Source organism: Myotis nattereri (genome assembly GCF_964212035.1).
Source record: "Myotis nattereri genome assembly, chromosome: 18".
Lineage (NCBI taxonomy): Eukaryota > Metazoa > Chordata > Mammalia > Chiroptera > Vespertilionidae > Myotis > Myotis nattereri.
Window position 1 is genome coordinate 7,600,403 of NC_138093.1, and position 25,805 is coordinate 7,626,207.

Below are 25,805 nucleotides of genomic sequence, written 5' to 3' on the forward strand. Positions count from 1 at the left end.
ACATTGATCGGCTGCCTCCTGCACTCCCCCTACTGAGGATTGAGCCTACCACCCGGGCATGTGCCCTGACTTGGAATCGAACCAGCAACCTTTCGGTGCATGGGATCACGTGCTATCAATTGAGCCACCCCGACCAGGGCTTTTTTTTTTTTTATGTCTTGACTCATTTAAATGGGAGCATCATGTCTAAAGTAGATTTACATGAAATATAATACTGTTGGTATCATTTGGAATGTGATTGTTAATAATTCAACTTTCCACTTTACTGAAGTGCTTCCTTTAATACTGAGATGTATTATTATGTATTCTTTGGAGGAAATTTTCTATAATAGGTCTTATTAATATCAGTTATTGCATTGTAATGTTCCCAGAGGCACAAGTATCGAGCCTATTGTACCTTTACCTTAAACACCCCTCGAACCCTCAGATTTATTTTTCTTTTTAGTTTCCTGCTGACAGGGTAAGTTGTGCACTCATTGTTCCTGCATTCTCTCCTTGCCTGTCTCGAAGTGACTGCTTCTGTTCTGCTGCAGAGTGAATAGACAATTGATAGGCTTATTAGCTGAGAGCAGCACTGAGGAAAGATGTGAAAAGGCTTCCGTAGGAAGCGCATGAGCTTTCGTTACATGGGCTTTGTAACTGCAGTGGGTTCTTTGGAGGCCTTTTACTTCAGGTTTTTTCCTGTATTTTTATTGTTGAGGTTGTTCATTGATTGAAAACTAGGTTAATGGGATGTGATTATATTAGATTTTCTACAAAAACATTTGAGACGATCTGTTCTAAAGAGCTGCTGGGATCAGATGGTGACATGTCATGCCATCTGTAAAATTTAATCACAGTCTCTCTCTCTCTGGGTTGGTTAATTTCATCTTTTTCAAGCAATTCTCCCTACTTAGAATAACTTTAAAATATATATGTATTTTTTTCATATATGTGCATGTGTTTGTATTTTTAAAATTTATAATTCCATCATAAATAATATAAAATGGATATGGCTGTGTTAATTATTCTTTCTTTGTTTAAGAAGGACCCAGATCAGCTGTCATAAACATAACTATTCAAAGAATCTTGGTGGGATTAAAAATATTTAATGTGCAAAATATTTCCTAACCTTCTAAATACTGAGATCAGTCATAAATATATACCATGAAAAAGCATTTCTTATTAAAACCTCTAATTTCTCAGTATAAGACATTTAGTCTAACTCATTCTGAGTCATTCAGGCTTCCTTCATATGTGGCATCCGTCCTAAAGAATATGTATTAGGCTAGCGGTTCTCAACCTGTGGGTCGCGACCCCTTTGGGAGTTGAATGACCCTTTCACAGGGGTTGCCTAAGTCCATTGGAAAACACATATATAATTACATATTGTTTTTGTGATTAATCACTATGCTTTAATTTTTTCAATTTGTAACAATGAAATTGGGGATCACCACAACATGAGGAACTGTATTTGTGACATTAGGAAGGTTGAGAACCTCTGTATTAGGCAGTAAACCAGAACTGAAGACATAATATTTCTCTCACTAAATTTTGAAATCTTATTTTCCTTCTGACTAGGAAAATGAATTATAATGAACTAACAGAAATCCCATATTTTGGAGAACCAACCTCCAATATTACTGCGTTGTCATTGTAAGTAAATAAGATTTCAGATCTTTTACTTAAATTATAAATAGTACACAGATTTTTTTGTTTGTTGGGGTTTTTTTTTGGTTTTTTTTTGTAAGTACCCTTATTGTTGATCCCAATTATTTAACATTCTTGTGGCCTTGGGTGGATCACTGGCAGTGGCTTCAATATAATCTTTGTTTTGTAGAGTCCATAATATAATCGCAGAAATAAATGCAGAGGAGTTCCAGTTTTACACTGCTCTCGAGAGTTTAGATCTCAGTTCAAACATAATATCAGAAATCAAGACAGCTTCATTTCCTCGAATGCAGCTTAAATACCTGTAAGTGAAATAGAGTTTAAACTGGATTTACTTTAAAGTGCATTTCTGTTACTGTGATTATGATATGCTTATGTGAATCAAACCTACGGTCAGTTTTTTGGGGTTGGGGGGATGTTTTTTTTTTCTCTCTCCCCTTAAAGAAAGAGTGCATTATTTTCAGAAAATATTGGTAAGTATCCAGGATAATTTTAAATTCTGGATTGTGTTTACTAATAGTTTTGTAAAAGATAGCTAGGAGTAGTTTGTTAAACAGCAGCTTAACCTATATAATGATGATGATAATTAGCATGTGCATTAGTGTTTTACAGTTTACATGCATAATCACACATACTGTTTTAATCCAAATGAAGTAGTTATTATCCTTATTTTGTAGTTGAAGAAACAAAGCAGTTAAATGATTTGTAAAGTTGTGCTCAGCTGCCTAGTGGTAGAGCTGGGGCTCAGTCATAGACTTTGGGCAGCTTTCCTCTGGTAGAATTTTTGTTCCACTAATTTTTTGTTAATCATTTTTCATTTTAGGAATTTGAGTAATAATAGGATAACCATTTTGGAGGCTGGTTGCTTTGATAATTTATCGAATTCCTTATTAGTGGTAAAGTTAAACCGTAACAGAATTAGCATGATTCCACCCAAGATCTTCAAGCTACCTCACCTTCAATTCTTGTGAGTAACTAAATAGATTATGAGATCATTTTTTTCTTACAGTGTCTTTTCCTTTTTAATTATTATTTAGAACAAATCAGCAAACCAGTTTTGTAATTGTAAAACTGTTTTGTTAAAGGGAGCTTAAAAGAAACCGGATTAAAGTTGTGGAAGGTCTAACATTCCAAGGTCTGGATTCCTTAAAGTCTTTAAAAATGCAGCGGAATGGAATTAGCAAACTTAAGGATGGCGCTTTTTTTGGCTTGGATAACATGGAAGAATTGTAAGTACTATGAACTAGCATAGGAGATTGTTAGGAATGGGGTCTGACTGGGACTTTTTAGTGTCAAACAGCTAGGATAGCTGCGATGGTTATACTTAGGTACATTAGTTCTTTTTCCCTTCTCTGATGTGAAATAAGTATACACAAAGCTCTGTAAGTTTTATTAAATAACTGGCATTTTTGCCATCATTCTCATAAACATTTTCTCTAAATAGTTCATGTTCCTTTACTGTTTTGGCTGATGAAATTCATTAGAATTTACCCAGAATAGGTATACTATACCTCTTGGTGTCTTGATTTTTTTTTTTTTTTAATATATTTTATTGATTTTTCACAGAGAGGAAGGGAGAGAGACAGAGAGTTAGAAACATCGATGAGAGAGAAACATCGACCAGCTGCCTCCCGCGCATCTCCCACTGGGGACATGCCTGCAACCCAGGCACACGCCCCTGACCGGAATCGAACCCGGGACCCCCCAGTCCGCAGGCCGACGCTCCATCCACTGAGCCAAACCGGTCTCGGCTGGTGTCTTGATTTTATAGATCTGATATTTTATTTTATTTTATTTTAAAATATATTCTGCCGAAACCGGTTTGGCTCAGTGGATAGAGCGTCGGCCTGAAGGGTCCCAGGTTCGATTCCGGTCAAGGGCATGTACCTGGGTTGCGGGCACATCCCCAGTAGGAGATGTGCAGGAGGCAGCTGATCGATGTTTCTCTCTCATCGATGTTTCTAGCTTTCTCTCTCCCTTCCTCTCTGTAAAAAAATCAATAAAAATATATTAAAAAAATAAAAAATATATTCTATTGATTTTTTACAGAGAGGAAGGGAAAGGGATAGAGAGTTAGAAACATCGATGAGAGAGAAACATCGATCAGCTGCCCCCTGCACATCTTCCACTGGGGATGCGCCCGCAACCAAGGTACATGCCCTTGAGCAGAATCGAACCTGGGACCCTTGAGTCCGCAGGCCAACACTCTATCCACTGAGCCAAACCAGTTAGGGCTAGATCTGATATTTTAGACAGTCTTATTACCTTCTAGCACTAAATCTTAAGTAAGATCTAAATATTTATTGAATAGAACTCGTTGGCTCACTTGGGTTGAAGAAAGATATATGTTTCTTTGAGTAAGACTTAATGAAGAATTTTGGAATCTTCCTATTGCACTGCTTGTTATGAAACATACTTTCTCCTTTATTTCTCTAATTCTGCAGAGAACTGGAGCATAATAACCTTACAGAAGTGAACAAGGGGTGGTTGTATGGCTTGCGAATGTTACAACAGCTCTATGTGAATCAGAATGCTGTTGAAAGGATCAGCCCTGATGCATGGGAGTTCTGCCAAAGACTGTCTGAACTGTAAGTGTTGGTTGGCATTTCAGCGGAGCCTCTGAGGCTAGAGCAGGTTGGAATAAATCATTCCCACGGCCAGTAATAAAATATGACATCCCTCTTTGTTAGAAGCTTGCTGAAAGCTCTAAATTTATCATGTAAATAGAATTAGCCTATGAAAGTTGAATTAAAATAGAGTGAATTCCTTACCTTTCATGTATCCTGTTTTCAGTGATTTGTCCTATAACCAGTTGACCCGCCTGGATGAATCTGCCTTTGTGGGTCTGAGCTTACTGGAGAGATTGAATTTAGGGGACAACAGAGTCACTCACATTGCCGACGGTGTATTTAGGTTTCTCTCCAATCTTCAGACACTGTAAGTACACCTGTCCTCTTTTTTTCTTTTTTGCTAATTTTTTTTTAAAGTAGTAAAGCAAATAAAACAATGAATCAGTCTGCAAATTTATATATGGTAATATTTTGTGGTTCTTCTGTTCTTCTGTTCTATGCCTCAGTGGAAGACAGTCTTACTTGTCTCTATCCCCATGCCTAAATCTTACTTATCTCTAGCCAGTTCTGTCTGTACTTTAATTCTGAATTAACCAACTAAACAACAAAGCATCTCTTGTGCCCGTTACTGTGGAACAAAACACAGTTGCTAGTGTCAGGAATGCACATTTTCTTCTTCCTCTGACCTTGAGCTATGTTATTTCTTAGAAAATTAAAATGAGCTTTGTTAGCTTTCACCTCAAGTAAAGATATAGCTAAATGGGAAGAGTGATTTCCTATCTCCTTAGTGATATTATGTATGTCTTGTAAAGAGAAAAGCTTTATGCTTTAATATGAGACGACTTAAGGAAGCAAGTAATCACCTTTAACTGGTATTTCTTCCATCAGGACATGGTGTGGTGCAGTTGCATTTCCTCTGAGAGTTGAGCAGGGGATTTTAAAAGATCCATACTTTTCCTTTTAAAGAAAACAGTGATTCCCCCTAAGCACATGGGTATATCATACTTGCTTCCCAGGGGACATGTTTAATTGCCGAGGAGAGGTGAAACTATATGGACATTACTCTTTGTCAGCCATTTTAGGTTAAGGGCCCAGGGGAAGGCTTGAATCGCCCAGAAATCCCATTAGTCTGCATCAGATTTGTAGGCTATATCTCCTCTATCTTGAAATCCTCCTGCTTTTTGCAGGATCCTGACTATAACTTTTAATATGCTAACACATTTAGTGGCTATTAGCTAGTGTGATTGATACTCTTAGCAGGTTGCTTAATTTATTAAGGCCAGCTTAATTCTTAGCTTATGAGAATCAGTTTTTATATGCTTATCAGAGATAATTCTTTTTTAAAAAAAGAGTTATTCATCATAACTTAACTGGTAAAATAAAGATAAAAATTATCATTGCCATGCCAGAATGGTGCTCAGTGTTATAATGGTCACGTTGACTAATATAGCCTGTTTTTCCCTGACATTTTTTTTAGAAACTTAAGAAACAATGAAATTTCATGGGCCATAGAAGATGCTAGTGAAGCCTTTGCTGGACTCACAAGTCTTACTAAATTGTATGTATTTAAAATATTTATGTATATCTATAAGGGTATATTGTGAGGTACCAATTGTAAATGTGATTGGATTATATCTGTTTGCTGTGGCTGGGAGGTCTGAGCCTTTTGATTTATTCACTAAAGGAAGAAGCTTTTTAAAAAATCCAATATGATTTTATTGATTTTTAGAGAGAAAAACATTGGTGTGAGAGAGGAACATCAATCAGTTGGCTCCAATACGCACCCCAACCGGGGATCAAACCTGCAACCTTTTCTATGTATGGGACGATGCTCCAACCAACTGAGCCACCTGGCAAGGGCTAAAGGAAGAAACTTGGTTGATTATTTAGTTTCTTTGTTTTGAGATTTTTTAAAAAAAAATTTTCTTTTTTTGTGGTGGGGCACTTTCTAACAAAAGAGCATTCCTATGGGCACATAAAGAAAAGTTGTTTATGGAACTAGAATTTCTGTTTAAGTGGAAAAATGCACTGAGAAACAAGAGTTGAACCAGTAATCTACTTAATCATGTGAGATTGATGGGTAATTTAACAAGAGAGGATTCTCTCAAGTAAGATTTTAGCTATTCTCCCATGAGAATTTTTTCAAGGCTTCACACCTGTCTGAATTTCTTTGACCTGGTGATCTTTCCCTAAGAAGGGAGAAACTGGGACTGTCATTCAGTTTCTTACATGAAAACTGCCTGTGTGTCAGTGGTCAGGAGGGTCGTTCACAGGTACCTCATTGAGTTCTCACATCTTAATAGAGACCTTCATTCTCTGCTTTGCATTGGTTAGTCATAAATGTTTGCAGCTTTCATAAAAATGCACAGCTTATTTTCACCTTTTATAGGTAAATGTTTGATTTAATGAATTTAATTTTGTTTAGTGGAGCACTTTATTAGAAAGGTCTGTTTGTATTTCAGAATCTTACAAGGAAATCAGATTAAGTCAATTACAAAGAAAGCATTCATTGGTCTTGAATCCCTTGAGCATCTGTAAGTATTTTGCATGTTTTTCTACTGTATAAATAATTTTTGCTATTAGCAGAGGTTTTCATGAGTATTTAAAGTCTTTATAGAACTTAATTATAGAAATGGTGACTAATAATATTTTGTTTCTCTTCATTTCAGAGATTTGAACAACAATGCTATAATGTCTATCCAAGAAAATGCTTTTTCTCAGACTCGCTTGAAAGAACTGTATGTAACTGAAGTATTTTTTTTATCAATTAGATCATTTTCCATGCTTGTACTTAAAGTGAGATGAATGTGACCCAGATGTTTTCAAAAGGACACAATTCAGGCAGGAAAAAAAAAGTGTCAATATGCAATTATTTTAGTGGCTGGATATAATTTAAAAATAACCCAACATTGAAAAGTGCAGTGTGGCACCAGGACCTCTGCCTGTGCTTATAGTTGGCACTGATTCTTGTGCTTTATGTATACCTGACTGTTCCTTTCCTCCCTTCCCCCCTTTCTTTTTGGATCATTAGAAACGTGTATCCAATCCTTACACCTTGGGGTGGGTTACACTTTGGGATTATGTCATTTTTTGGAGACGATCTAGCACTTTCTTTTTTTTTTTTTTTTTAAATATATTTTATTGATTTTTTACAGAGAGGAAGGGAGAGAGATAGAGAGTCAGAAACATCGATGAGAGAGAAACATCGATCAGCCGCCTCCTGCACATCCCCTACCGGGGATGCGCCCGCAACCCAGGCACATGCCCCTGACCGGAATCGAACCCGGGACCCCTCAGTCCGCAGGCCGACGCTGTATCCACTGAGCCAAACCGGTTTCGGCATAGCACTTTCAATATAATGGTCAGAAAGGATGTCTCTCATCTGTTCAAGCTACTGAAATGTTCAAAACTGCATATAGTTGTTATAGAAAAATACATATTATACCTTTTTTTCATTCATGATTTAAAAAAAAATTGCTTTTAATGGTTTCGAGATTTCATTGGGATGGGGTGGGGTGGAGTGGTAACTAATTCGACTGTTCGGCCAGTGGTTAGAATCAAGGGCCAATAACATTTATCTTGCCCTACCTGAAAGCTATTTAAAGGAATGTCTGTAGACCAGAACTGGTTCATGATGGGATATGGATAGAAATGTGTTTGAAAACTTTTAAAAGAGTTTGACATTATTGTGACACTTGTTCAACTTTATAATAATGTTGATCTATAACAGATGGGAAATTTTAAGAACCAGTTCTTCACCAGGTAGTTTGAGATGCACTGGAAGTGTGCTAGTTCAAACTGCCTGCATTCAGATTCTTGCTCCTTTACTCACAACTATGTGACATCAGACAAACTGATTAGCCTAAGGCTGTTTTCCTACTTAAAATGACAATAGCACCTTCCTCAGGGCTGGTGAGTTTAATATGAGATTAATTTAGTCACTCAAGGAGTTTATTGTCATCTTCTATGTAAAGCATTGTTCAAGACAAAGTCTCTATTTCATAGTATATTACAATAAATTCTAGTAAGGAAGATAGGCAATGAATCAGTGGATATCTACACTAATAAAAGAGAGATGCAAATTGACCATACCTTCATGACACCCACCAGCCAATGAGGAGTGAGTATGTAAATTAACCCAACAATGATGGCAGGTTAATTTGCATACACAGGCGCCGAGTGGCCAGGGGCGGGATGGGACAGGACGCTTGCGTCATCACCATGGTGACGACACAGGTGTTCCGCGCTGCCCTGGGCCTCTGGGCAGCGTGGGAAGGCTGAAAGGAGTCTCCGGCTGTTGCAAAGGCAGTGCCGTCAGCCAGGGGAAGGAAGGCCCATTCTTGCACGAATCTTGGTGCATCCGGCCTCTAGTATTCATATAAGGTCATAAGTGGCTTTTGCCAACTATAGTGCATTATATTATCCTACAGGAGTACACATTCAGAATTTTGAATAAACAGTATCCTATCTAATAAAGAGGTAATATGCAAATTGGCCATCACTCCAACACACAAGATGGCTGCTCCCATGTGGACACAAGATGGCCACCGCAAGATGGCCGGCAGGGGAGGGCAGTTGTGGGCGATCAGGCCGGCAGGGGAGGACAGTTGTGGGCGATCAGGCCGGCAGGGGAGGACAGTTGGGGGGGAACCAGGCCGGCAGGGGAGGGCACTTAGGGGCAGTCGGGCCAGCAGGGGAGCAGTTAGGCATCGGTCAGGCTGGCAGGGGAGTGGTTAGGTGGTGATCAGGCAGGCAGGCAAGTGGTTGGGAGCCAGCAGTCCTGGATTGTGAGAGGGATGTCCGACTGCCCGTTTAGGCCTGATCCCACTGGTATCGGGCCTAAACGGGCAGTCAGACATCCCTCGAGGGGTCCCAGGTGGGAGAGGGTGCAGGCTGGGCTGAGGGACACACACACACACACACACAGCGTGCATGAATTTCATGCACTGGGCCTCTAGTCCTATATAATAAAAGCCTAATATGCAAATCAACTGAACGGGGGAAGTTGCTATGACGCGCACTGACCACCAGGGGGCAGACGCTCAATACAGGAGCTGCTCCCTGGTGGTCAATGTGCTCCCACAGGGGGAGTGCCGCTCAGCCATAAGCCAGGCTCACGGCTGGCATCCACAGTGGCAGTGGCGGGAGCCTCTCCCGCTTCTGCAGGCAGGCAATAAGGAGCGATGGGTCCTGGACGGTGAGAGCCCGGACTGCAAGAGGGATTTCTGACTGTCAGCTTAGGCCCAGGGGGACCGGGCCTAAGCCAGCAGGTGGACATCCCTCAAGCTGGACTATGAGAGAGGGCGCAGGCCAGGCTGAGGGACTTCCCCACCCCCAGTGCATGAATCTTGTGCACCAGGCCTCTAGTGTATTATATTATCAGGTAATAAATGTTCTGATGAAAAGCAAAGCTGGGTCAAAGGTATGTAGAGTGGCAGTGATTGCTATTTTATATGAAGTAGAGAGAAAAGGCTTTCTGAAGATTAAGAGCGTTTGAGCCAGGGATGAAATGGCAAACCATTGAAATCTGGCCAGAGGGCATCCAGGCACAGGGAAGAGCAATTGAAAAGGCCCTAAGGTAGGAGCTTGCTTCTTGTGCTTGACACTGGTGTGGCTAGATGATAAGAGCAGGGAGTAGTGGGAGGAGACGAGGTCAGGGAGTTAATAAACAAGAGCCAGGGCATGTAGGATGTAGTACCTTATAGGTCATGAGGAATTAGGACCCCTCTCCTCTCGCCCCCCAAAACATTAGTAAACTTGGGAGAGTTTTGAGATGCTCAGCACAGAGCCTGGCACATTGAAAAAATTGAATAAATAATATTAAAAATAAAATGTTATGGTAATTATCATTAGTTATTTTCTGCCAGAATTTTTAAATGGCCTTTTTTTTTTTTTTTTAATTCTTGTATATGAGCTCAGTTCAAAATGTAATTTAGGTAATAGATGAAAGCACATATTATAGTTCATTCTTCAGAGAGTCATTTTAGTAATATGGGAATTGATTTGAACAAATTGCTAATGCAGGAACTATAATACAGCCTTTTTTACTGAGAAGTTTTGGTTACTTTATTTAATTTTTTAAAATTGATTTTAGAGAGAGGAAGGGGTGGGATATGGGGAAGAAGGGAAGTGGGGAGAAAGAGAGAGAAATAGATCTGTTGCGTCCTGCACATGCCCAGACCAGGGATGGAACCTGCAACCTGGGTATGTGCTCTGACCGGGAATTGAACCTGCCACCTTTTGGTGTATGGTTACTTTAAATCTAAGTCATATTTATAATACTTTTTACATCAACACTTATTTAAAACTCTACATTTTTTTGATATTGTTTATAATACTTTGTGAAAATTTGAGGGGAGAGTTGCATATAAATTGAAAATATTTTGCATTGAAATTATCATGGTAGAAAAATTAGAAAGTACCGTTAAACCAAAAGGGAGAGAAAGATCCCAAATCTCTACTACTTAAAGACAAGGACTGCTAATGTTTTCGTATCTATCTATCCACATACTGAGAGAACGCCGGGTACTCTCTTCGGCACTTGTGGGCAGGGTCTGTTAGCATGCAAAGGGTAGAAAGATGTAGAGAAATAGAAGTGAAGGGAACGAAAGTGAATTCAGTGGTTTCTGTGGCCAGGCACTGTGCTAAATACTTTATTTAAAATTGTTTTTGAGGTAGGCACTTTCAGTCCCATTTTCCAGAGATAGAAACAGATTTTGGAGACATGCAGTATCTTGCCTAATGTAAGTATCGGAATTAGTCCAGGCCTCATGGGTCCAGTTTATACAGAAGAAACCGTAAATCAGACATCATTCCTCTGTTCTTAACCGTCCAGTGGCTTCCCATCACACACAAGGAAAAAAAACAACTCAAGTTCTCAGTTTATAAAGCACTTGCATGGACTGGCTCTCATGTCCAGCTCTCTGACCTCATTCTGTCTCTATCCCTCAGTTTCCTTTGTCTGTGACACCCTTAACCACAGGTCTTTTTGCTATTTGCTGTCACTTTCCTTGGGTCGTCGTCCAAATGTCATCTCTCCAAAGAACCTTTCCTTGACCTTTCTACCTAAACTGGTAGCTGCTGTCTCAGGGCCATTGCCCAGCTTTGTTTTTCCTGATAGCACTTACTTTCTGACATTATACTTGCATTTATTTGTTTTTTGCTTGGCTTAAATACAAAAGCTCTGTGAAGGATATATTCCCACAGCCTACAATATCTAGCATGTTGTAGACTTCAGTATTTCTCTATGATTGAATGAATGAATGTAACATAAGAATTCTTAAATGCATAAGGTAACTTTTGGCCTGCTTAATTAAAATTATCCTTGATAAAACATGGCTTTTGATATATCCTTAAAGACTGAAACTTCTTTGGAATCAGATCTTTGGTACTTTACACCAAACTTTAAAAGTAAATGAGGGACCATTAAAAGAAAACACTGATTTTTTTTTATATATAGGGTGGGGCAAAAGTAGGTTAACAGTTATAGTACAAATAATAATAAATAATATAAGAATAAATTTTGTTTCACACACTCAAAACTTTAGCTACTTTTGCCCCACACTGTATGTTTTATAGGCCTATTATAGGCCACAAATGATTTTTCAGAGTTTAATTTAAGTTATAGCACACATTGCCACAGGCTGAAGTGTGTTCAGTCTTGATGAAGTAATTTGAAAAAATTATATCCTCTGCAACAAAGATGTGTTTATGCTCCAACATATAAAGCTTTTTTCCCTAAACTTTTCTGGGGGAATTTTAAACCTTAAAGATTTAAAGAAAGGTAAAGGAACATTCAAATACCCTTTACCTAGGTTCACCAATTATTAACTTTTTGCTAAATTTGTTATCTATTTCTCTCTTTCACCCCCTCCTTCTCTCTCTCACATTACATCTTTGTCTGTCTATCTCTCTACACACACAGAGATAGATACATATACATACACACTGCAATTTTGCTAAACCATTTGAAAGTAAGTTGGAAACATCATGACAGTTCACTTCTATCAGTCAGCATGTATTTCCTAAAAACAAGGATCTTCTCCTACATTACCACAGCACTGTTGTCACACCCAGTGAAATTAACATTGATAAAATAATATCTAATATGCAGTTCATACTCAAATTTCCCCAGTGTCAGAAAATGTTCTTGGTAGATTTATTTTTCCAGTCAAGGATCACTCGTTTTATTTTGTTGTGATGGTTCTGTAGTCTCCTTTAGTCTAAAACAGCCCCTGTCCATTCCCCCCTCCTCCCCATTAGTATCTTTCATGACACTGACAGTATTTGAGAAATTCAGGCTGACTATCTCAATTTGTTTTCTCATGGTTAGACTCAGGTTAAACATTATTTTGGCAAGAAAAATGCATAGGTACCTAGTCAGCTGTTAATGCTTGAAGAAACTGAGAATGAAAAGTAAAAAGCACTTTTTTCCCTCTTTGTTTCTACAGGATTCTGAACACAAACAGTTTGCTCTGTGACTGCCATTTGAAGTGGCTGCTTCAATGGCTCGTTGATAATAACTTCCAACATTCCGTGAATGCAACTTGTGCACACCCCGAGTGGCTAGCGGGGCAGAGCATCCTGAATGTGGATCTGAAGGATTTTGTCTGTGGTTCGTATTTTTGTCTTTTAAATTTTCTATATTACACACTTATATCTTAACAATAGAATTTTTTATAAAGATGGTTATAGGATTAAGAACTTGTCTTGAAATTTTAATATATGTTTTTCTTTTATTCCCATTAACTGCTAATGCTTAGGAAGTACATTCTAGGCATAAGTGTCAGTAAGGGGTACTGGGAAGAGTGCTAAACCCTGAAGTTTGAAAACCTGGGTTCTGGTCCAGGCTCTGATACTGACTTACGTGTCTCTGAGCAAGTCATGTGACCCTGTGGGCCTCATTCTTCCATCTTTAAACGAGGCATTGGATTCTGGCTCTATAGTCTCTTTCAATCTTAATATGCCATCTTGTAAACAGAACACACAATTTTACATTATTTGTTTTAAAATTGAATTTGTAGAAGCAAAAATAAACAACTGACTTGTCTCCTGCCCTATTATTTTCCCTTAGATGATTTTCTCAAGCCACAGATAAGAAGACATCCTGAAACCACAGTTGCTCTCAGAGGTGTGAACGTGACTCTGACGTGCTCTGCAGTGAGCAGCAGTGATTCACCCATGTCTACTGTGTGGCGCAAAGACAGTGAAATCCTGTATGATGCTGACATTGAGAATTTTGTTCGTTTTCAACAGCAAGCTGGAGAAGCTCTGGAATATACTAGTGTCTTACATCTTTTCAATGTGAATTTCACAGATGAAGGAAAATATCAGTGCATCGTTACTAATCACTTTGGTTCTAATTATTCTTATAAAGCCAAACTGACTGTGAATGGTAAGGAATTATGTACCCTAATAGTTTTCTGTAGTTGGGAGGATTTTCCACATCCATTTTGAACCATTTGACTCAAGAAAATTAGGCGAAACCTGACATTTGAGGAGGATCTTACTGTTTCTGTCTTTAGGATTGTGATCATGTATAGACTGGATTTGCCAGTTTGTCCATTTCCTATCCCTAATTGGTCATTGGTTGAAGGGTAAATGTGAATTCCATGTCCCCAGGAGAGAAGCTGCTTTCACTGTTATTTATGCTTTTGAAAAAATTCTTTTGAAATTCTCCATTTTCTTTCCAGACCGTAATTCTTTTTTGAGAACTATGAAATTTATTCCTGGCATTGTTCACAGGGCCTTTCAATAGCAGAGTATTTAGCACATTTCTAGGTCCAATGATCATCATCATTGTCTTAATATAGTCACACACAACCATTGTTGAAATTAATGCTGTCTTCACTGTGGCTATAAAAAACTTCTCCAAAATAGCTTGATCTATTTATTGCCCATTAGATTGAATAACTACAACATTTTAGACTGTGCACTCAAAAGATATACTTACGTTTTGCTTGTGTGTTGTTTTATGAGATTTTTGAAGGCTTAATTTTTCTTTATCGCACAGCTCCTTTGACAGCACGATAGAGGTTAGTGTGAGAAGCACCGTTTAGTCTCTTAAGTAAGGAAGTCAGTAAATACCAGGTTCTAAAATACCGCCTTCAGAAAGGTTTGCGGCCATCTGCTTTCCCTTCCCCTGATGGGGACAGGGAGGCGTGTCATGTACTCCAGAAGGGTGAGATCACTGTGCTGCAGATACTCAGGTTGAGAGAAAAGATGGCCTCTGAACTTGATTTCACTGTCAGTCCAGAGAGCATGTCTTCCTTAAAAAATGCAGCATGATGACAGTTGTCATTTGGCCTAACAGGTTCTCCCTGTTGGCGTGTGTTTTCCCTCACCCACTTTTTCTTGGTGATCTTTCTTGGAACAGAGATGCCTTCATTTCTGAAAACCCCAATGGATCTAACTATTCGCACCGGTGCCATGGCCAGATTAGAATGTGCTGCAGAAGGGCACCCTGCACCTCAGATTTCCTGGCAGAAAGATGGCGGGACTGACTTTCCTGCAGCCCGAGAAAGACGAATGCATGTCATGCCCGAGGACGATGTCTTCTTCATCGCAAATGTGAAGATAGAAGACATGGGGATCTACAGCTGCATGGCACAAAACATAGCAGGAGGCCTCTCAGCAAATGCCTCTCTCACAGTGTTAGGTATGTTTATGGTCGTGGGTCCCACCTTTTGTAGGAGCCTTTTTATTAGGGACCTAATCTCGGTCTTAATGACAAGAAAAGTCTGATATTTCAGCTGTGATCCTTTTATCACCTTGTTTTGTCAGTTTATGCAGGGTTATATCAGCCTAGGGCTGTGGTCGGCAAACTGCGGCTCGCGAGCCACATGCGGCTCTTTGGCCCCTTCAGTGTGGCCACGAAGTTTCAATCACACTGTACGTGCGCCCCCGCACGTGGTATTTTGTGGAAGAGCCACACTCAAGGGGCCGCAGTTTGCCGACCACTGGCCTAGGGCATTAGTGGGTCAGGTAGCTGAAATCTGGGGGAATGCTGAGGGCGGATTTAGAGAGGTTCACCACATGAAATGAAAATTCAAGGCCCTAAGTGTATCCTATTATATCTCCCTCTGTACGGTGCCTGCTTTATACACATGAGTTTCAGTTATTTTATAGGGAACTTGAGACAGTGTAACTGTTTTCCCTCCATGTCATTTAAAATTTTTTTAAATACAGACAGAATGACCTGTCCTCTAGTTAGATTTCCCGTTTTCCATCCAGTGTGCTCCTTTTAATTTTATGCTCTGTAAAATGTCTTTCCCCTAAAGATTTCTCCTGACAGGCCTGTTTCTTCTTATGACAATGCTTTTCTTCATGGACTTTACTCCCTGGGAAATTCTATTTTTAGTTCTCTATTCCCTTAGATGTTAAGGTTTTTAAAAGTTTGTTGGTTTGTGTTATTTGTATAATAAAAAAATAAGTTTATTGTGTTTAAAAACATTAGCTACATAGAAAATTAGAATAAAGGAGGGAAAGTCACTCAAACAGTTGTTAAAAATTTTGTCATATTCTGGACTTTTTTTAAAACTCATTTTTATGTAGTTATATATACCTGCTTTTTTCCACTTAATATTTATCACAGGGTTAATACTATTGGTCTTTATAGAATATCATGTGGCTGTGTACTGTAATTTAATTAATCATTTTCCTGCTGGGATTTTAGATTTTTCCCTTTATTTTTAAAATCACAACTAATTTTATAATAAATATCTTTGTGTAGAAATTTTTGAATTCCTTAGCTTAGGATAGCTTGCCCAAGGTGGAATTACTGAGATAAGATTTAGATTTTTTTTGAGACTTTTGCTTTTCTAAAATACTAACTTGTAATCCTTCCATGAGTATAAGAAATTGCCTATTTCATTTTCACCTCATTAATCCAATAGGATTTAAGGAATAAAATTGCTTAATATGATTTTATATAATCTCTCTGTTAGAGACGCCCTCATTTATTAGACCCCTGGAGGACAAGACAGTAACCCGAGGTGAAACTGCAGTGTTACAGTGCATAGCTGGAGGGAGCCCTGCCCCTCGCCTCAACTGGACCAAAGATGATGGACCACTGCTGGTGACAGAACGGCACTTCTTTGCTGCAGCCAACCAGCTTCTCATCATTGTAGATGCTGGGCTAGAAGATGCCGGGAAATACACCTGCATTATGTCTAACACTCTTGGAACAGAACGTGGTCACATTTACCTAAATGTCATCTCATCCCCCAATTGTGACTCTTCCCAGAGTAGCATTGGGCATGAAGACGATGGCTGGACCACAGTTGGCATTGTCATCATCGTTGTGGTCTGCTGTGTTGTGGGCACCTCTTTGATCTGGGTCATTGTTATTTACCACATGAGAAGGAAAAATGAAGACTATAGTATTACGAACACAGGTGAGTGGCACCAGTTGACACCTTTGGCTTGTACTTGAATCAGGAATGTAGTATAGAATTTACTGTAAAATATAAAAATTGGGGAACTTTGTTAATTTATACTAGAATGTGGTAGAAGGAAGAGTTTTTCTGTTAAAATATCCAGTTTCCTCGATATAACAGAACCTCTCTAGTAAATAGTTTTCAGAATTTGTGGACACTCCCTTACCAGTTTACTCTTTTTCTCATGCCTCCAGCTCACTTCCACTGTAGTTTCTCTGTGGGGAGGAGGAGCCCTATGACTGATCAGTCTTTCATACTCCTCACTCTGAAATTCTGTGAGAGGAGTTGCAGCCATAGACTGTGAAAGTACCCACAGATAAGATTTCCGACTTTAGGCTTTGTTCGTCTTGGTAATACTATTACAATGAAGCTTTGAGAATAAGTCTAGTGAGATAATTTTAGGGGAAATTCTAGTGAGAAATGATTTTAGGGGAAATTTTAAGTTCCTAGGTATACATAAAACATTTTCCTGGCCAATAGAATGCAAGTGGAACACATTTATACAGTGGTCTTCTGAGCATTGGCTTAAATTGCCTAACTTTATTTGTGAGTTACATACAGATTTCTCTTTTGCAGAGGAGCTTAACCTGCCTGCAGACATTCCCAGCTACTTGTCTTCCCAAGGAACTCTGTCTGAGCCTCAGGAAGGCTACAGCAACTCTGAGGCAGGCAGTCATCAGCAGCTCATGCCTCCTGCCAATGGATATTTACACAAAGGCAATGATGGTAATGACTCTTCGTTATGCTTACATTGCAGCCCTACCCGCTTGAGTTTATTTTTTAGTGTCTAGTTTTGCCCTTTAACCTGAAGCAGTATTTTAAAAGAAATACTCAAAACATTTGGCCCCATGCAAAATAGGATAAAAATTGACTGAAGTCTTAAACAGGAAGAAAGTCACCTGACAGGTAGGAGAAACACATCCTAATGGGATTGAGAGTACTACCTCGCACAGTCTCCCACACCAGTGTTTCTGTGGGAAGGAGAAGCTCTGGAAGTGTTTTTTCGGTGTCTTTTATCTGATTTCAGGCGTGAACATCCTTCAGACCATGTTCAGGGGAGATTTGTTTCTCCTGCTGACAGGTATATAGTCACTGAAGTTTAAACGGTGATGATGTTTTTCAGCATATATCAGAGAGATGAAATGTTGCCTAATCGAACCCACCTTCTCAACATTGCTATTCTTCCCATTCCGTCCTTCCCACAGGAAGGTGAATGAAGGGATAGAATCGGGTTTGATTCCTAGTCCCTCTTTCCAGCTCTGTGGCCATGAACAAGTTAACATCTGAGCTTTAATTTCCTCGTAGCTAAAATAAACTATTTTATAAAGCAGTTTCCTCAAGTTTTAGCAGATTCTTTCAGCAAATCTGTGTAGTACTTCAAGTCCTATACAAATGAAAGGTCTATTTCATTTCTAGAGATTTTTTATGCTGGGTGTTGACAGAACTTCTCTATGTAATTGACAAGTTGGATTTTTTGGTTCTCCATGAAAAAGGGGGTATTTTTAGCTTTTAAAAAAATATGTAAAGCCTTCACTCTGAAATTTGTGGGAAATAACACTGCTTTCTGGGTTAAACAAAATTACATTTCGATTTCTTCCAGTTCTAAAATTTTGTTGCTTAATCGTGAATTAAGTACCTTGCGCTTTATTCCTCACTCTCTTTCATCATTCAGTTTTCAAAGCACATAACAGCCCAGGGAGCTCACTGTTACTTTTACTTCTGCCAAACTCATGTTTGTTGGGCAGGACTCATGGCTTTCTCAGGGGTACTTTCCGCAGCTAGTGTTGCTTAACCTCTTGACTCATGAAAGTAATATGGGCTTTTGTGAAGTGAAGCGATCATAACTCCTTGTTCTCTGCTTCAGTTTGCTTAAGCCAAACATGTCTTGTAGCACAGTGCCAGCCTTGTTTTGGCGCCCTTGATTTGAGCATGACCTTATCCAGGCTGGACAAAGATGGCTTAGTCAAGAGCACAAGCTGGAGCCAGAGTGCCGAGTTCAGATTTCAGCTCCTCACTCTGGCCGTGTGCTTGGGCCAGTTACTTAACTTCCCTGTGTTGTAGTTACTCCATCTGGAAGATGGGGAAATAATAGTACCCACCGTACAGGGATGTTGTGAGGATTACACAGTTAATTGACAGAAGACCTTCGAACTTCACCTGGTCTATAAAGTAAATGTGGAATAATTGCCAGCTCTGATGATAATGACGGCAACTGTTGGAGAAAACTGATGATGGTAAAGCTGGTTCCTTAACTGAAGGCTGTTCGGCTTCTATCCCCTGTTGACCTAGGTGGCTCTGGAACCCGGGTTATCTGCTCAGATTGTTATGACAATGCCAACATCTACTCCAGGACGCGAGAATACTGTCCGTACACCTACATTGCTGAGGAGGATGTTCTAGATCAGACCCTGTCCAGCCTCATGGTCCAGATGCCCAAAGAGACTTATCTGGCACATCCTTCCCAAGATGCCACAACGCTGGAGAGCCTGGTATTACCAGCAGCTAGAGAGACGTCTGCCTTTCCCACCAACCACGAGAGGGTGAATGAGAAGACACTTGCCTCCACACAGATGAGCAGTGGTAAAGGGCACTGTTTTTTTGTTCATTTTGTTTTCACTTTCACCTACTTGATTTTTTTCTGTCATGTAGTTAGCACTCTTATTTGACAGGAAGCAGCAGTCCAGTTGGTGTAATAGAGTCATTAGCTGCTGTTACATGGTATGAACTAGAGCAAGAGATTTTTAGAGACTAGAGTTACAGAGAAGTCTGCATCTTTTGGATGAAAACAGCTTTTGTGGAAATAGCAAGACCACGCCTCTAAAAATTCAGAAGCCATATAGCAACAGCTTTTAAAAAGTTTCACGTAGGTGTTACTTTTCTCCTTTCATCTTACTTAAATGATGGAGATCTGAAGTGCTAAGGATATAATTTGATGAAGGTTTTTACTGAGGAAACTTTAAATGCTTTATTTGGTTGCTGCACTATCAGGTAATTATTGAATGCCAGCATCACTTGGCAGGTGTTTGCTTTTGTCTGTGAGGTATGATGATCAGGGCCATCAGTGGGAAAGCAGTGAACCAGAGTCTAGTTTAACTGGACCCCAGCTTATTTGTATGCATATAAAGCTTGAGAAACCCTGCTGGTGTTTACTCTTTACATGGGTTTTTAAAAAATTTTATTTCTGAGCATTTGTTTCCAGAATATTTGAAAAAGCTTTTTCCAAAATGCATCCCCATGAAGTTAACATAACTTTCAGTAAATGATCTTTGGGGAGAGAGCTTACCTTGCAATAAATAAGGAGAATGAGAGATGCACACTTTTGAACTCAGAGTATGGACAATCTGATTTAAAATCACTGCTTTTGGTTATCTTATTGTTGGAATTATTAGAATGCTAGAAGCCAGAGGGAAATTGTTTATTTTTAAGATAGTTTTTTAAAACATAGGCATTTAATTGTTATTTAAAAACATACAGGGTGGGGCAAAAGTAGGCTTACAGTTGTTCCTAATGAAAGTAATACAATAATTAATAAATAATAAAACGAATAAATTCTGGGTTTCATGTACTCACAACTGTAAGCCTACCTTTGCCCCACCCGGTATGGCTTCTCTGAATTTTTATTACGCATTCCATTACAGTGTGAATACTATTAGTCCCTTAGTCTGTTTCCATGTGTCTAAAGAGTTTTGTTCTCAAATTTTATAGCAGCAGAATCATTAACAAGAAGCAAAAGTAGGAGACATATCGCATGGATTCAGCAAATAATTGGTTAAGTTTGAATAGAAGGGTTTGCATGACCATAGTTCTAGTTTTCGTCTTGTTTCTTTTTTTAGTGTTGCTAAGAAGATGGCAAGTATATATTTGATCTCAGCATCCTTATACAGGAATATTGGGCATCTTTATTTCTTTGAGGATTTGGGTAAAAGAAAATTAAGCTTTAGGAAATTAATTTTGAACTTGTATTTGCCACTGACGATTCTTGTCTTTGATTCTCAGAAACATTGCAGCGGCCTCTGTGGAACATGAGCGGAGAACTAGGCCTGCCTCCTGCTCCCTTTTCCCAGCAGCCCGTCCCTGCGTCACCACAGCCCCATCAGCACGAGGGCCTGGCGGAGAGTGGTGCCGCTTGCTCCGCTTCCCCCACGCCCTGTCACAGGTTGCACGACCACGCTTTTGATTTTAGTAGGACTCGGAACATTCAAGAGGGAAGCGAGGGCACATGAAATGTTCTAGGATGCAATCTGGGCAAAGACCCAAATTCATTAATTTTGTATTTACTACCTCAGAGTTCAGAAGAAACCCCAAAGTCAGCATTTGCTTCACTCTTTGTCTACAATTACATTTGACCACACCAAGGGGGGCTAGGCATTTGTTTGGGCTTACACCTGACAAAGAAAAGACAATGGCTGACAGACCTGGGTACATGGACTAGACAGTGTGCCGCAGGGGCAGAGGACGACGGTACAGGACAGATGTGCTTCCTGAGGGTCCGGGGCAATATGCCCGGGTGCATTGCATATTGGGAAGAGTCTCATTGCTGCTTACCATGCTGATTGTCTCAGCCCGCAGAATGATTCTGAGAAAACAGAATCCATTTTGCCTTCCAAAGAACAAAAATAACTTTGGTCCTTGCTTGGACGTGTTCGGGGATTTGTCAGTGGTTTTAGCAGGTTTTAGCGAGCCGGTCGTTGAGGCTTTGATATTCAAAGTCTTTGGCAAGTATCCCAGGCTTGACCAGCTGTTACCAGGTCAAGGAGTTTTGTATTCATGTGAATCATTTTTTTCCTTGGGGGGCGGGGGAGAAGGGGATCCCTATCACCCTGGAATCTCATTGTAAATATATGTGCATTTATAAATAATTTTTTGTATTCATTGACTATAAGTGTTGGCTGCAATGTAAATATTTTTGATATGCCAAAATTATATATGACATCTAGTTATAATGTTGACAGCAGCTTCTCAGACCACAGACAGATTTTGTATATCTTGGTTTAGTGATTTTAAAGGCTGATTAAAGTTTTAAAAATGTATTTGTTAAGAAGTCTATGTATAGAGGCAGGGTACCTAGTGATTGGGTGCACACAAACAGTCTTGGTGTAATTAACCACTTCGTACCTAAAGGTTCATACATCTACTCATTTGCCACCTGTTTACAAGTGCCAGACACTATTACCTTTCTAGGGTAGAAAGGCTCTTTGAAAACACTAGCAGTCCTGTCATCGCCATATATACGTAAATAAAGGAAAACTCGTTTGGGGAATATCTTCTTTCAACAAAGGATTTAGTTGACGAGGAAACCAAAGATTGTTTCTTTTCTGTTTGTTTTTTTATAATGTGTCTTCTACCAATGCACATTGCATCTTAAGAAGGGAAAAGGGCTTTTGGAAGTAGAAGGACATGCAGAAATGTTTACACTATAAAGCTTTGGAGTGGTCCTTGTTTAAGTACAAGGATTATTTAAGCCAAAAAGTTTTCCTGAATTTCTGATAGCGTTACGTAAACAAAGGACTTAACACTAATGGGATGGAATGGACTGGAGTTCTTTGTGCTTTCAGATTTCCTTACATAGGCAGGCAGGCGGTCAGACTCTGTCCTCCACATCTTGTAAGTGCTAGCTAGCTGTGCACTACACAACCTGTCACTTCAGTGACAATAAGTCACTGTGCATTTCAGGGGTTCTAAACTCACATAATTTCTTAGCGTTTTGAATTTAATGCTTGTTTTCAATCCTAAATCTCCCATAGGCAGCAGCACCTCTTGAGCTGTTTCGTACCATCATGCCTTTCTCTTTTCCCTTTTTAAACTATCAGCCTTTCTTCATTTTCACTTTGAACTTCTTAAATATCTTCCCCCCACCACCCTTCAATTTGTGCTTACTAGGTTGTAGTATAATTTGTACTGACTTAGAATTAAGAGACCTGATTGTATTCCCTGCCCTGTACTTACTAGTTGTGTAATCAGGGCCCAGTCCCTTTACATCTCAGCCTGTTTATGAAATGAGGGCGCTTTATGGATGCTCTGAAGCCCTTTCCAGCTGTAACGTTCTGTGAACCTGTGATCCCGCCAGGAACCAAGGAGGGTTATGCTCCTCTAATAAAAAGCTGCTTTCATGAGATGTTTGTTAAGTAGAACAAGAGCGATGCTGCTTACTCTGACTTGAGCCAGACTTACTTCCTCTATAGCAGGAGAAATGGTATAAGCTACACTCCTGGGAAGAAATATTCTGCTTCTAAACAGTGTCCGTAAACAAGGACACGGGACTGCATTGACAAGCACCAGTGCGCTCTAGCACAGCAGGTCTGAGCGCTGGTGTTGGAATACTCCACAGAATCTGAATCAGTTGGAGGGTGTGCCACCGCCAATTTGTAACTAGTTTGTGACCTTTCTGCTGTGTTCAAGGTTATCCCAATAATGACAGTACTCTTTCTCATATTCTGATAGACTTTCTTGAGTGAAAAAGGTGGAGATAGAGCTAGACTGCAAGTGAGCATTGGCTGTCACGTGTGAGAGGACAAAACAGGCTGGGCCAGTGCCCTAGGAAACATGGCTACATGGTGCTGCCGTGGTGTTGGCAGTGGCCATTCTCTGCAGTATCAGTCTGTCTCCTGATGGCCAGGGATTGCGTTTTGTCAACTCTCAGCTATCCCTAGCTTGTCTACTGGTACATAACTAAAAAACTTACCTAAATACTAGTCAGGAATGTGGTTAAATGTGAATAGCCTACCCCTGGTCTTTAAAGAAGATAATGAATTTAATAAATTCTAATCTTAGGAGGGATACCTGAAACTTTTCATTATTGCATCTGTTCCTGAGCAAGCAGCATTTAACTCTCTACTATAACCCGGATTAGTGGCTCAGCAGTGTTTCTTTCCAGCATCGTAATGTCTGCCTGTTGCCAGTTTAATACAGGATGTGGCTGACTCAGGCAAACGAAAATGCTGGGACCCAATTACCACTTCCTCTCAGGAGCGATGCATAAATCCTCTCATGTGTTGGTACCCCTCAGACCGATTCTTCAGGCCTGCCTGGAAGAACTAGCCTTGTCCTTGAACTCCAGCCTCACTGGCACAGGCTCCACACCTAAGCCACTGGCTTTTCGTCCTTGGCAGCTTCTAAAGTGCTTTCCCCAGAAGGCACAGTACTCCGAGGACCCAGCCACGTGCACTTCCCTCCAGGTGCCATCTCAGAATGCTTAGGATGCATGTTTCTCTGTAAGGTAACTTTCATGTTTAAAAACAGTTGCCTTCACATTACCCATTTGGAGGTTGTAAAAGAAACACTAAGATGTTAAGCAGCTTAGACTGAGCCATTTTCCTAAGAAAAGGGAGATATGATAAAAGTCTTTAATTACTTTAAATGGTTGTCCTATGAGATTCACTGTTTTGATTCCAGAGGACCTGGGTCATATCAGTGGGGCAGCAGCTACAGGAGATGCAGAATACACTGGCCAGTAATCTATAATAATAAAAGCATAATATGCTAATTAGACCCGACAGCCGAAGGACCTTCTGGATGAAGCCCGGGCTGCGAGGGCCAAGCCCCTTGCACGAATTTCGTGCATCACGCCTCTAGTTCTATATAAGCTCACTTGCTAACCTAACTGTTAGATTTACCTGACAATTGGAATAATCAGCCTTTGGGGGAAAAGTGCACACGGAAGCTGAATAATCATTTGCTGATAACTTTGAGGAAATTTCTGCCTTGAGATGGAATATGGGCAAGATGACTTTCATTTTATCATTGGAAATCTCCAGAAAAACCGTGCCCTTCACAATCCTTTATATAAAGTATAGAGCACTTAAGAATTTTTTTTAAACTAAAGTATTTTGTGTTTTGGCCTATTCTGTGTTAATGGCTGAAAACATGAAAGTGGGCTTATTCTGAGGAAATCTGTAACTAGTAATTAACACAGACAGCACTACCGTAATAAAAAGTTTAAAGCCTATCATGTATTATATCCCTCCCTTTTACTCTTTATTTAATTTTGATCCCTATTCTTATCAGTGGGCTCCATATAGAATGGGGTTGGAATTGTAGTGTTTAATTTTATACCGAGTATTTCACTCAAGTGTGTGGTGGCCTGTTCTAATCACTTGACTATCCACAGAAATGCCAAGAGGGTAATGGAGCTACAGAGGCAAATTTGCTGTCATTTTATGCTACGTCTTCCATTTCATATTTTACTTCTTGATGCAGATGACAGGCAATTGTGAAACAGTCGAGCTAAGGTTTTTTGGCAATCTGCAAGGAATGTTTCATTTTTCTATTACATGGTCTCTTTCCAGTTCAGTTTGGCAGATGTTTCCCCCTCCTGCTCTTCTAACCTTTTTTTGGGGAGTACAAGCTACACCAACATCAGTCAGCTTTCATTTTCTTTCTGTTTTGGACACTGCCTTGTTTGTTGCAAAAATAACAAGTTCTGAATTGAGAGATCTGTTATAAGCTGCTCTTATCAAAACAACACCTGAAAGCCCATGAGTCATCTGAAGGTTTTATGGGTACTAAAGGGTGTGTGTGTGTGTGTGTGTGTGTGTGTGTGTTTCTGTGTGTGTGTTTTAAGAGTAATATTTGGACCTGTTCCCTCAAGTTTGTATTGTTTATCAGTCCTAATAATCTTCACCAACGGGTGGGGTGAAGGTGAAAAACAGGTGTAAGGAGTATAATTATCAGCTGTAACTGTCTTGAAAGAGAAATTGGTCATCATGTGGTCAGCTGCTCTTAGAATTTTCCTTAGCTACTGGAAGTGGCCTCTTGATCCGTAGACTATTTCTATGTTCCCACTATGCCCCCCCTGTGTTTCCCCCACCCCCATCAGAGGATGTCAGTCTGAGCAGCCCTGGCACTAGATGTCCCCGAGGAGAGTTGTAAGCCAAGTTGTTCGGTGTGGCCCTTTCCTCGTATCTATTTATATTTTCTCACACGAGAATGTATATTTTATAAAGCATGTGTTTGTCTACTTGTTTGTCTACTGTGATATGTCTTCAATAAAGCTAAACTACATTATGATTTTCTGGTCTTTTCTTGCCTCAAGTACAGGACGAAATGGTGCATTACGCTTTATGACTCCCAAGCACAGCTTCTTGCCCCTTACTTTGTCACGGCCTGACTTGTGTGCCCCCAGTAAGAAGGGAGAGTGTAGAGCCCAGAC

The 25,805-nt window shown here is 39.8% G+C and overlaps 1 protein-coding gene across 1 annotated transcript in view; it reads left to right on the forward strand.

Moving 5' to 3' along the window:
* Positions 1 to 25,663, forward strand: part of LRIG2 (leucine rich repeats and immunoglobulin like domains 2) — a 45,921-nt gene extending 20,258 nt beyond the window's left edge. The window contains exons 3-18 of the mRNA XM_081112540.1: positions 1,561 to 1,635; positions 1,820 to 1,954; positions 2,474 to 2,617; positions 2,736 to 2,879; positions 4,095 to 4,238; positions 4,444 to 4,587; positions 5,698 to 5,778; positions 6,683 to 6,754; positions 6,890 to 6,958; positions 12,671 to 12,834; positions 13,294 to 13,614; positions 14,596 to 14,877; positions 16,166 to 16,615; positions 17,234 to 17,383; positions 18,947 to 19,237; positions 20,654 to 25,663. Coding sequence (XP_080968666.1) covers positions 1,561 to 1,635; positions 1,820 to 1,954; positions 2,474 to 2,617; positions 2,736 to 2,879; positions 4,095 to 4,238; positions 4,444 to 4,587; positions 5,698 to 5,778; positions 6,683 to 6,754; positions 6,890 to 6,958; positions 12,671 to 12,834; positions 13,294 to 13,614; positions 14,596 to 14,877; positions 16,166 to 16,615; positions 17,234 to 17,383; positions 18,947 to 19,237; positions 20,654 to 20,880 — 2,893 coding nt within the window. The 3' untranslated portion in view covers positions 20,881 to 25,663. The remainder of the gene's footprint in view (positions 1 to 1,560; positions 1,636 to 1,819; positions 1,955 to 2,473; positions 2,618 to 2,735; positions 2,880 to 4,094; positions 4,239 to 4,443; positions 4,588 to 5,697; positions 5,779 to 6,682; positions 6,755 to 6,889; positions 6,959 to 12,670; positions 12,835 to 13,293; positions 13,615 to 14,595; positions 14,878 to 16,165; positions 16,616 to 17,233; positions 17,384 to 18,946; positions 19,238 to 20,653) is intronic.
* Positions 25,664 to 25,805: the final 142 nt, after the last annotated feature.